This window comes from Anthonomus grandis, chromosome 4 (assembly GCF_022605725.1).
Source record: "Anthonomus grandis grandis chromosome 4, icAntGran1.3, whole genome shotgun sequence".
NCBI classification, from domain to species: domain Eukaryota; kingdom Metazoa; phylum Arthropoda; class Insecta; order Coleoptera; family Curculionidae; genus Anthonomus; species Anthonomus grandis.
In genome coordinates this window covers 3,404,684-3,417,962 of record NC_065549.1, presented here as the reverse complement: position 1 = coordinate 3,417,962, position 13,279 = coordinate 3,404,684, and the positions used below count along the sequence as shown (strand labels likewise).

Below are 13,279 nucleotides of genomic sequence, written 5' to 3'. Positions count from 1 at the left end.
CCATTATAGTAACACCCATTATCCGATCCGATTGGTACCAATTCCCTTTATATTCATTATGTAGGGTTTGTTGAAAGTAAAGATTGGTGAGCTGGTTGGGTCACCTGAAGCCTTCAGGTGAGGAAGAGAGTTTGTTACTTCTTGAAAGGGCATTATTGTGAGTATCACAAATATGTTTATGCGGTCAGCGCCACCCCTCCCATAGCCCTGATTAATCCATTAAGAAAACTATATTGTTTTAAAGAAGTTTCAATAATTGTTTTATTAATTATTATTTGTGTGTATTGCTTTTCCTTGGTTTCTCCACTTTTTCTTGGTCTAAAATGTTTTGATAACAGGTGCAAAGTATCTACACATTTGTAATCTATTGTTTAATTTTCTTGTAGTTTTCTTTATAAATCTAACAAAATTTTTGCATTTACCGTAAGTGTGTGACTGTTGAAAATAAAGTGCTATTTATTTATAAAACGCCTGTAGGTAGCACTTAAAAAAAAATGAGTATATCAATTAATCCCTGCCTGGCGGAAGCTAATTTACCTTAAATTAACTCCGCCTTATACCCAGCTGAGGAAAATCAGTGATTCGAGCAAACAACGGGCCCGAGCTAGAGGGAGGATAGAATTTCATTCGGCAAAAGTTTCCGTGTTATATAAGCGTTCAGGAAAGTTAAGCCGCACCGTTTTAATGTTTCGGTTTGCCCCGGCTATACTAACGAATGAAAATTCAAACAAGTTTAAGCTGATTGTTGAGTGTTCGGTTTGTATATTTAAATTTTACCTGTAAGAAATGATAATCGTCTCATGGCGGGAAAGGGATGATTCCCGGAGGTGTCCAAGATGTCCAGCTGATAAATTTCCCCACGTATCCTATAAAGTTTTCGATGGAAGTCTTCAATGGTTGGAGTGTAGTTTTCGTGGAATTTAGCGCCAAGGAAGCGGGAAACTAGGCAGGTTTTCCCCGTTCTTGCCGATCCTGAAATATATTTTTTAAATAAAATCCTCCCATTGTACAATAAAAGATGATTTTTACGAACGGAACGTTCTGTAATAATTAAATTACATTTCTCAAACGCGAATTTCACTTAGAAAGTAATTTATTTTCAAAAAAAAAAAAAAAAAGAAAACGGGTATTATTAATTTTCCCTCCGGCTCCGTCATCATGCTCTCTACAAGTTCCCGGTGAACAGGCTCCCCTTTCCGGGATTTACAGTCGCGTCTTTATAGGAAAATTACCGAAACCTGTGCGTTACGTAATATTTCAAGGCAGATTTTCGTATTTTATAGGGGCCGCCTGGTTTTCTTTTAAAACGTGCATTTTAAATTATATTTTTTTCCCATTGCCGTATTTTATGTAAAGAGAAGCCAATGCTGTCTAGAAACTCAGGAATCACAAAAAATACACAGCAGTTTTCTTAAAAACATTGAAATAATAATAATAATAATAATAAATCATTTTATTGTTCCATAACATTTACATAGTTTAGAATATTTACATACATATAATACTGGAACAAAAGGCTTTTTATTCAGCATCCCTCCCAAGGAAGGGGCTGTTAAAGCCCATGCATTGCTATACACTTTTCATTATAGCACTCAAATAACCTTCACAATAATTCCTCAATTTTTGCCAGTAACCCAATTTTATATAAAGTAGGCAAAAAGACCTACATTAAACCAAACTAACAATGTGGACGAATAATAATATTATTATCTACATCTACCCTAGATCTGCTAAACTCAATGATAAAAATATAAATTTGCTAAAGGAGCTGCCTGATTTTATTTTTTAAATACACAACAGAAAAATTAAATGTATTAATTTTGAATTTATTAAGGGTGGAGGCTATGTTATATGAAAATCCCTTTTTGAAAGACTCTTTATTGTGTCTTGGGATTGTAAAAATATGTTTTCTTCGTATATTAAGATTATGGATATCCGTACGGTATACTACTTTCTTATTAAGATAAATAGGACATTTATATTTAACAATGTTATAAAAAAAAGCAAGCCGAGTGCAATATTCTTCTATTGTACATAGAAAGCCAATTAAGTTCCCTGAGCTTATGTGATACACGCTGCCTTTTCGTCTAATGCTGCCGAATGTTTGATAAGACATTTTCGAGAAGATTAGAATCGGAGAGACTTCCTCTAAAAAACCGTCTATAAATATAAGTTCTGATAAATGATTAGGTAGCAGGCTTAGTCTGATCAAAGACAATTTAGTCAATTGGGTTGCTTGATAGTTGGCAGATAATCATCTGGAGTCAATCCCTGAACTTTTTGAAAATAACTTCCGTAACACTTATCAAATAGAAGTTTGTCTTGTATCCAATAACCTGGACAATTGTGTGCTAATTGAATGTTTGAGCTAAGGACTTGTACTTAACTCTTAACTCTAATTTCTTTACTTGTACTTGACTTTAGGAAAACATTAGTTCTTAACAAAGAACTAAATCTAACTTAAGTTTGTCACTGATCTGGAAAAGACATTTGACACTACACAAAAAAAACACTCTCATATATTAAATAATAAGGCTTTGATTGTTTGCTTTTTTATTTATCCAATCAAGATTAAAGTTTATTTAATTAATTATGTATTCCAACCCTATCAAAATAGTATTAAATGAAAATATCTCGTCAAAGTTTACTGAATAAAATACTTTAATATATTTTATTCAGTAAACTTTGATCTCGTTCTGTTATGATGTAAATGATTCTATACATATATTCAAAAATTAAGGGAAATCTGTAGGTACTTCTTTGAAAATGGGAGAAATTATTGTGTAGAAAGTTTATGTAATCTTTTTATACAACCTGTGTGCTCTTTTATACACAATACTGACAAAGCTAAGAATATCATTTCGAAGGTACCAAAAATAGTGTAAATCTTTGTCCCTCTAAGTATGAGGAATATTAAATTGATCTTTATTGACCCTTTGGGTCGAACAAAAACTGAAGCAATTAAAAAAAAATGTAATAAAAAAGTGAAAGAATACATTTATCAAGCTATTATAAAATTTAAATCTTGCATCTTAACTTAAGTATAAATGCAATACTATGTATGTACAATCAAATTTCGGGTTTTCTTGTTTTAACTGAGATTTTTTTTAGATGCTTTAGTCAAAAATTTAGAATATTTTAGCTTGTAATAATTTAAGGCGACACAGGTCAGGTATGAAGCCACTTAGGTGCCACAGGTATAATTATTTTTTTAATACCTTATGTTAGGTGTCTTGTGTATGTTATGGTCTGATGATGCTCTAGTCGAGCGAAACATGTGTAACCTTTGTCATTTTATTAAATGTTTCTGAGATGTTGTAGATTTTGTGTTTTTGGGAAAATTGATGAATTTTTCATGTAATTATGTAATAGATTGAATTGAATGTAATTTTTCCTTTTTTTTTAACATAGGCTTGTGATTGACCTTTAAAATCATAAGTCAAAACCTAATGAATGTTACAATAAAATAAACTAAAACTGTTCTAACCTCTACTTCAAACTGTAGAGGTTGAAGTATAATGGTCTCCTTGTTTACCCCAAACATCCCAGCCTCCATAATAACACAAATATCCAGTAGACCACACTTTAAGCTTTGACCTTCTCGTTTTCGAACTTCACTCCACATTATTAAACCGGAAAATTTACCCTCTGTGTGTGTAATTTTAACGATAAAAGCATAGCCGGGCGTGCATTCCTCTCTTCATGGCGTACCTCAAAATTTAGCCCATAATTATTATGCAGTATGCACGGGAGCTAAACTACGATCCATGGTGAAAAGGACAATTTAACCGGGCGTTATTGATTTAGGTACTGCTATGGAGTACTTTTTCGAATAGATTATAGGAAAACTAGTTATTCTACTGGTTTCTGGTACATAAACAACCAGTAAAGCCATTTTTTGGGGCGGTCTTACTAGTTACGCTTTACAGAATATTGAAAAAACGTTAAAATTTTAAAAAAAATTGAGGCATTTTAGGATAGTTTTCGAATTTAAACAACTCAAATTGACAAACAAAAGTCGCTAACCTCAAAAATCAATACGTCAAAAAAAAAATGAGCAGCGTTGCCGCTATTATGTTTTATCTTATTACTTTTTTTTTCTTATTTTCTCTCATCTACAGATTTTTGAGTATAAGATTTAATTTATTTAAAGATTTTCAGATAGAATTATTTAAGGCGGTAATTCAATCGACATTTATAGATAGATATTTTTACTGAATATTTTGGCAACAGTGTCCGTAAATTCGTTGACACTTGGTTAACCTCAAAATTCAAAGTTTTCGAGGTTATGTGACTGTTTTAAAAAAAAAATTAAATTTCTTTATTCGAATCAGAAAAAAGCTCTTAAATGGTGTTACATTTGAAAATTAAATGGAAACAGCTTCAAACCGAGATTTTTGCCGACCTAAAGAGATTGGTGCGTATCAAAGCGAAGGTCTTTTTTACCTTTATTCTCCGGAATAAGCGGTAATACGAACGAAAAAGGTTTTTTTTTAGCGAGACATATTGAAAAGGGAACGAGTAATATTTCATTTAATGTCACCTGTACAGAAGGAAACCTGAAACCACGAATTAGATCTAAAAAAAGTCCGTGGGGGTCACGAAGCGAGCGAGTTAACCCTTTCTCGAAAATCGGATAAAACATTTGTAAAGGTTTTCCCCTGGGGGAATTCGTGGGGGGCAATTTACGCCCGACTGCTTGATTGAACCGTATATGCTTTCGGATCCTGTGCGAAAAAACCCCTTTTTGTACACAAATACGTATAAAGAAACTGGATAATTCAGTTTTCTGGATGGTCTTTCAATACATGCTTGATCGCACAATGAAAAAAATATGGAGTATATTCAAAAATTAACTCACCCAACATGATCAGCCTAAAACAATTTTTCGATGGCGGTACTACGTCATCGCAAGAACTGGAACTGGCCGGGCTAGGACCAGGTCCAGAAGTGACCACCGCCTGGTACTCCTGGTGATGGTTGTTGCTGCTCGCGTGATTATTCGTCGATTTTTCTTGTTCCGGTTTAGTGCAGAACCAGCTGGTGCACAAACTGAAATTCATGGTACTGATGATCGACGACCGTGATCACGATGATCCCTTCACCGATGGATGGCATAACTGGATAGTCTAAACTGGAAAAAAAAGGGATTTTTGTTCTTCGAGGTTTTTGGTTTTACAGGCCTGCATTTTGACGGATGTCACCTTCGAAGTGACAGGTGTCAAAGAATGTTTTTTAAGTGCCCGCGTAAAATTTCTTATTTTAAGCGCTACATATAGTATGTTATCTTAAGGCATTTTTGTTGAAACTGCCTAAAAAAAGTCCTTTAGTTGCTATTATAAAAACTGTATCATATCTTTGACAGCTGTCATAAGTCAAACTGAATACAAAGAACAAAAACAAAAAATTCCCTAATTCCTTATGGAATTTATACGCGTGACTATACGGCCTCACTGTATATTAATTAAACTGGGGTAGTGTAACTCCCTTCAGCAATAAGTCTCTCACATTAAAAATGCATACGTTTCCCCTTTGTTGTATCCCCCACATAAAATTCCGTGTGGCGGAAACGTTTCCTTGGGAGTCGCAAAAGTTAATGGTCTCCAAAATTAGCACACCGTAATCATCATTAAGGTCCGATAGTCGTGTAATTTCGGTCGTTTTTGCATTCAGAAGTGGGACAATGTCTTTGGAAACGTTCATGGAAGGTTTGCTACCGAAGGAAAAGCTGGAGACAAACGAAAAAAGAGCAAAACAGATTGGCCTTATGGATATGGATTCTTGGACATATCTTAGGAGCCACTAATATGTTCATATTTTTTTCACTTTAATGTTAAGAAGTTCTTGAGGAAAAATTGGCCGGTAGAAACGTGATTCGGGTAGGTAGAGCAGTTTTGATTGGGTCCTTTTTTTGTTAATTTTCTTTTTTTTTTGCGAATATTAACTAATTAAAAATAAGCCAAAGAAAGTGTTTTTCTTACACAACAATTTGATATGCGAACATTTTTCGTACCTCAGAAACTTCCTGAGTTAGGGGCAATTATGTCAAATAAGGTCCAAGGGCGACCAAGTTGGAAAGACGTGAAACAAATTGCAACAATAATATATTTATCGATTAGTGGACATAACTTGAAAAACCACTTATAATATTGTCATAATTTTTTTAGTTTAATATTAAGGACTTCTTGAGGATAAGTTTGAGGGCAGAAACGTGATTCTTGGTTAAAGTTTCGGCTAAAGTTACGGTAGTTTAAGTTGGACCATTTCTTTTGTTCATCTCCATAACAAATTATCTCTTTTCTTGAGAATACTTTTATAAAATAATTGAGATATTTTCAAAATAATTTTAGCCAAACAGAATGCATTATTTACACAACAATTTCATATACGAACTTTTTTTCTACCTCAAAAACTTCCTTAGTTAGGGGCAATTATATCAAACCAGGTTGTGTTGGTATACTATGTATAATAGGGTAAACATTCATTGTTAAGGTTTTAGTGTATATTTGGTGTTTTTCAACACACCAATTACCTATATTATCAATTATTATATTATAGAATTTCAGGCTTGTTTCAAACATTTTAAATCAGTAATTTGAACGTCACTATTTTCGAATTGTACAGTACTTAGTTCAGGTGGCCGGGGTATTTTAGAAGCAAAAATAAAAAATACCTAACATTTTTTTTTAGTGTTTAGAATATTTTATTTTAATATTTTTTTTGCCCAATACGTTAAATTATAAATTTACTTTTTAAATGTTTGTTCCTAAAATGAAAGAGTGACGTAGAAATGAGGTCATATTTTTCCGTATTACGTATTTTGTCTGAGACATTAAGAGGTCATTTTCACGTCATATTCTCGTCATTTGGTGATCCAATTATAAAGACAATTTGCATATGTCTTTGCTACCTAATTAAGAAGGTCCAAAACCCACCGAATTTGGAAGTTTTGAAACACATAACAAGAAGACTTTTGTTGATTAGTGAACTCGATTGGATATAATTTAAGAACCACTTACAATATTGTTATTATTTTTTTAACTTAGCGACACCCAATATAGACTGCTCTTTCTGAACCTGGTTGATTGCATTAACTCTCTGCAAATTGACTACCCAAGCGCAGAAATCATCGTCATGAGTGATTTTAACGTTCACAATATCAACTGGCTGCGCTTCTGCAACAAGAACGACGATGAAGGACGAGAAGCTGAGCTATTTGCCACCACATGCGGGCTTACGCAGCTTGTGGAGGAACCTACCAGAATCCCCGATCGAGACGGCAAGTTCGCGAGTCTCCTAGATCTGGTCTTGGCTTCAGACCCTTACTCGTGCACTGTATCAGTACATGCCCCCCTAGGAACATCGGATCACAAATTGATAACAGTCTCTTGCCAGTTGGAGGTTAAAACGCAGCAGGATCCTCCGATGCCGCGGAAGGTATGGCAGTGTAAATCAGCAAAGTGGAACCATCTTCGGGAATTTTATCGCTCATTCCCTTGGAAAGAAGTCTGCTTTAGAACCAATAACATCTCAGAATGTGCAAACCAAATTACAGAGACGATCTTGGCAGGAATGGAAGCTTATATCCCTTTTTCTACTAAATGCGGATCAAACAACAAGCAATGGTTCAACCTGAATTGCAAAAAGGCAGTAAACACTAAAAACGCAGCATATCGCAAATGGCGTCAACATCCTTCCATCGAAAATCGGAGGAACTTTTTAGCCTCCAGAAATAGCTGCAAGCGAATTACTGATGAATGCAAAGAGAGTCATAACAACAGAATCAAAAACAAACTGCCCAAATGGAACAAGATCTTTCTGGTCGGTATCGAAAGCCGTTAGTCAAGGATTTGCTAAGTCGGCCTTGCCACCCCTAACAGCAGATGATGGTTCTATCGCGGTAACAGCAAAGGAAAAAGCCAACTTACTGCGGGTGTCGCGTCACCAAAACTACCCGTCTCAGCAACACGTCGGTTCGGTTGAAATAAAAGGCAGCTTTTCTAAACACAATCCTTTAATTTCTTAAACTGACCCAATTAGAAAAACAAGTAACGTTGAAAAGTATATACAACAAAAAAGATAGATAATAATTAATGGTAAGTTAAATATTCAGCAAGCAAAGCCTCGAAATTCGAAAAAGAACCCGTCGAGAAAAATATTGGCTTTCGATGCCTGCCGAAACCGTAACGATACTAAAAGTTGGAATTCAGTTTTCTCAAAAGCAAAACACATTTATCTAACCCAATACGTGCTTCAAAGGCCATTTGACTGAGCCCCTGTGAAACACGTGTCTTCGGTCATAAATTAATAGACAAGGGATCACAAGACCGTCCGTTATACCATCAATAAAATCATAAACTTGCACCTTTGAAGAGGATTGGGAAAAACATGTGCATTGCATCTTAAACTGAAATTTTTCATTCTATGAAATGTCACACAAATTGTTTCCTAAAACTATTTACTGGCTCTAACAGCGGGTAAACTGTTCGCGTCCAATTCTACTCTGTACTCGCAAGGCAAAACACCGCCATATTTGCCAATGGTGAATTCATCGATGGGAGAAATTTCGTTTCCCCAACGAATTATAAATAAAATTATTAAAAGCGTAGACACCAACAAAGCTTCTGGACCCGATGGAATACCAGCCCTAATACTAAAACGTTGTGCAGACGGATTGACTCCTCCCTTATGTAGACTGTTCACGGCATCGTATAAGCAGGACCAATTTCCAACAAGCTGGAAAACTGCTCGCGTGCAAGCTGTACCCAAAAAGGGTAAGAAGACGATGCCTTCCAATTACCGCCCGATTGTACTAGTTCCAGTAATATCGAAGATTATGGAGAAAGCAGTCAACCAACAACTGTTAAGATATCTGGAATCATCTGGACTAATCAGCGATCATCAATACGGCTTCCGAAAGCTTAGATCCACTGGCGATCTTCTGGCCTACGTCACACACTTGTGGACGGAGGCCATGGAGAAGCACGGCGAGTCCCACTCAGTCGCTCTTGATATTTCCAAGGCATTTGACAGAGTGTGGCATGAGGGACTACTAACCAAGCTCTCCTCAATCGAAATACAAAACTCATTATTGAATTGGATCAAAAGTTTTCTTGAACAACGAACAATCCAAGTAGCCGTCGATGGATACCTCTCCGACAAATTTAACATTAACGCTGAGTCCCTCAAGGATGCATTCTGTCCCCCACCCTTTTCTTGATATATATCAACGATTTGTTAGGAACCACTGGTCAATCCAATCTACAGCTTTGCACACTTATTTCCACATTTAAGTCCGCTAAACCAACGACAGCCGCAAGTTCTCAGAATCTTAGGCAGCAACAAGTAGCTTCAACCAACAACGATGTTAGAGCAATCTTGGAGTGGGGCGGTAACAATCTGGTCAATTTTAACGCTAAAAAAACGCAGGCTGCAGTATTTACGATGAAGACTAACCTTGGTGGCCTAGAGCTGGTTATGGTAGGGAAAACATTGCCAATTAAATCATATCTTTACATCTTCTACAGGTGTCAAGGCACCAACAATGTGTCCTGGCATGACCACGTTGCCGAGATCGCCAGGGCGGCTTCCAAAAAGCTCGGAGTGCTTTTCAAAACGAAAAAACTGTATACACCAGAACAGCTGCTGACTCTTTATAAGGCTCAAATACGCCCTTCCCTCGAGTATTGCTCGCATGTCTGGAGCTTTGCACTCAAGCATAGTTTAAACCTGCTGGATTCTATACAGAAGAGAGCTATTCGTCTTATCGACAAACCAGAACTGACAAAGAGTCTGGATAGTCTGGAGCACAGGAGAAAGGTGGCCGATCTCTGTTTATTCTACCGTTATTATCACGGTAAGTGCTCCTCTGAGTTGGCAGGCCTGATTCCACCCAGGGCTGTTCCGGCAAGAAGGACGCGTCTAGCAGTTGCGGCTCATCAACATCGAGTCCACCTGCCTACCCCAAGGACGTCGCTGTATCGGGACTCATTCATCTGGAGAACATCTTCTTTGTGGAACGGGCTTCCACCTTACATATTTCCCGACGCATACAACCTACAGCGATTCAAGATAAATGCCCACGAATATCTTCGCGCAAGCACCACTCCAAGAGTGACATAGGACTTTTCTCTTGTGCTTGTGTTTACCATAAGAAAAAAACTTAATATTAAGGAATTCTTGAGGAAAAATTTGAGGGTAAAACGTGATTCTCGATTAAGAATTCGGGGTAGTTACGGCAGCTTTAGTTGGACAATTATTTTCTTAATTTTCATAATAAATTTTCACTTTTCTTGCGAATATTTTTATGAAATAATTGGGATATTTTAAAAATAATTTTAGCCAAAGAGAATGCATTTTTTACACAACAATTTCATATAAGAACTTTTTTTCTACCTCAAAAACTTCCTCTGTTAGAGGCAATTATGTCAAACAAGAATTTTATCAGTTAGTGGACTTCGATTGGGCATAACTTAAGAACCGCTTACATAATTTTTTTGCGTCAAAATGGAGGTATTTGTGAGAAGGGATTTAAAAGTAAAAACATTGAAATATGCATGGTTGACACATCACTTGTGTTCTTCTAATACACGCTTAATATGCCAAAAAATTTCTCACAGATGTTCCTTGCATTTTCACATAGTAATTGTCACTTTCCATTAAAATACGAGACACATCAAAATTGATCTAATGTCCCGATTTAAGCCGGAAGAGGTACACGTAAAATCGGATTTTCCACGGAGGGTGCCTTCGGTGTTATGTAACCAGCTTAGAAATTCAGGACGATGCATATGCGGCATTTACACAGGCATTGAACATAATAGGGAGTAAATTAATCGCGCTTTAATATGGGAACGGTATTAATAATATGGTGTGTGATGCGAGGGTTATATAGTGCATTGTATTGACTTTCTTCTATATGCAATTAGTATATGGAAATAAATAAGTAAATTAATGGGATTTATCGACATATGTTTATGATGTCATACCTATATAATTAATGTATTTAATGTTTGGATGGTTAGTAAACATTCCTGTTATGTAGCGAAATCCGTATGTAGGAAATACGGGAAGGTATAACCTTGGAAATTCTTTTATGTCTCATATACATAAAAGAGTATTGTGACCCCCCCTTACATAGAAAAGGCCGAAGGCTCCGCGTTAGAGACAAAAGACAATAAAAGAATGAATGTCACGGGAATTGTAGAAAGAATAGAGAATTTCTTACGTTCCAGATTTTGAACTATGACATTGAGTATATGAAAAAGCCCGCTTATATATGAGGAGTTCACGTGGGAAATCTTCATATATTCGTATTGGTATAAGCATTGGGCTTTTTCACGAGGGAGACTTTTTTATTTTAAGAATATTCTTATTATTTAGTGACAATATTTTTAAGAGTAGTGGCAACTTGGACCTTGGTTAACCAAATCGCCTCTAACTCAGTAAGTTGTGGTCAAAAAATGCTCTTTCGTTGGCTCTAAAAATGTGAAAAAAATTCCAATTATTTCCTAGAAATATTCTCCCGTTCTCAGGACCGCCGGTATATTCTTATAAAAATAATTCAAAAAATCTTATAATTTAATCAAATATCAACAGATTGCTTCCAGGATCAACAGTTATTCTCGCGTTTAACTGCCTTATTACATCCCCATATTGCAAATTTTAATAAACCCCCCCAACAATCCGACACTCCACTCATGAATAGTACTTACCATTTAAATTTAAATAACGAAAAAAATCTTAATCAGGAACAAAGAAGTCACCCTCGCCTCTACTCAACTAAGTGTCAGACAAACCGTTCTTACGATCCCCCTCACTAAATTTTAAATAAAAAAAAAAAATTCATAAAATTTAAAAAATCGAAAATTTTGAAAAAAAAATATTTTTTTTGGGGAGAAACGATCACAAATTAACTAAAAACTTCGCGATGTCCGAGCGACGACGCAGCAACAACCCGACGTGCCGTCCCGACGCTTAATGCCCGGCGCCGCGACGTTACCCTTTTAGAACCCCGTGAAACCGCGAATAAGACGCCCTCTGTCATTTTTTGGATATCGATTATAGGGCCGGTAAGGCAGGATTCTATTATTATTTCCACATATTACCAGGAATGTTTTACATAAAAGGTATTTAAGTATACAAGTAATGTCCTGTATAAGAATAACACAGTTATAGTACATTAATGAGGTAGGTATTCAAAGGTTAAATTTATTGTTATAGGTCAGGGCAGTGCTTTGATGCGTCTGACCTTAGGCACTCCTCTTTTTTACATAATTCTAACAAATCAAAATATTATTCGCTATCCATTTTTCAACAAATGTATTTTCTATCCAACCCAACCCACCCCAAGAATTAAATTTCCCGGGTTTACAACTCGTCAAAAATCTTTAAACGGAATGACAGGTATGACATCTGACATAAGAGAGATACATATGACATACGACATAAGAGAGGTAAGGAGTAGAGAAGAGGAGTGATATTTTACTTTATATTCTTCTTTAAACACTTGTGGCGACACCTAGCACCTAAAGCGGTACTACCTAGTTAATATGATCTCGAGGACGAAGCGCCGAAATATAATTACGATCAAATCTCACAGGTAAGTTCGATTGATCGATCAATTATGTAACCAAGATTTACATTATGTAAATTAATGTGAATCATATGAAATATGACGTGCAAATTCATTTATATTTTTTTAAGCAATAATCATGTTATCTTATAGCTTTAACCGATTCCAAGCGATCTATCGGTTTTAACCGCGGTTAAGCCCTTGGTTGAACAGTCCCTTTATAACATAACCAATCGTGTCCGCTTGGACATGTTTGGTTGAAGTAACTTGTCAGCTGTCGCTCTCATCATTTTGTTTGTTTGTAAATAATACCCCAGACGCCAGTAATGTTATATTATGTAATTAGTTCTTAAACATAAATATCAAAAAAGAAAACTTATTAGCCATAATAAATTTTTTGTCATCTTTAAAAAGGAAAGAAAAGAAGGTTTGTTTTTATTTTTTCCCGCACTTATTTCAATATTTTTGACAGTTGACGTCTAGAAAACAGCTCCGGACGTGGATAATTACTGTTTTGTTTACTGTACAAATTGATGACGTAAAAGGGCTAATTGGTGACGTCACGTATCTCAACACGGTTATAACTATAACCGAAACTCGAAAGAAATCAAATTCGGGGACATTGTGATAAACGAGAGTTTACTGTATATTAGAAATGGAGCCTTAGGCACTTCCTCTTTTACATAATGACATAATCATAACCTA

The 13,279-nt window shown here is 35.8% G+C and overlaps 1 protein-coding gene across 2 annotated transcripts in view; it reads right to left on the bottom strand.

Annotated features, from left to right (window-relative positions):
- Positions 1-11,939, bottom strand: part of LOC126735009 (GTP-binding protein Rhes) — a 67,496-nt gene extending 55,557 nt beyond the window's left edge. The window contains exons 1-3 of one of the 2 annotated variants that reach the window (XM_050438874.1): positions 11,715-11,939; positions 4,862-5,134; positions 778-972 (exon numbers count right to left, since the gene is read on the bottom strand). In XM_050438874.1, coding sequence (XP_050294831.1) covers positions 778-972; positions 4,862-5,063 — 397 coding nt within the window. In that variant the 5' untranslated portion in view covers positions 5,064-5,134; positions 11,715-11,939. Of the gene's footprint in view, positions 1-777; positions 973-4,861; positions 5,154-11,714 lie in introns of those variants that run through there. The other variant, XM_050438876.1, reaches the window with a different exon arrangement.
- Between the last annotated feature and the right edge of the window lie 1,340 nt (positions 11,940-13,279).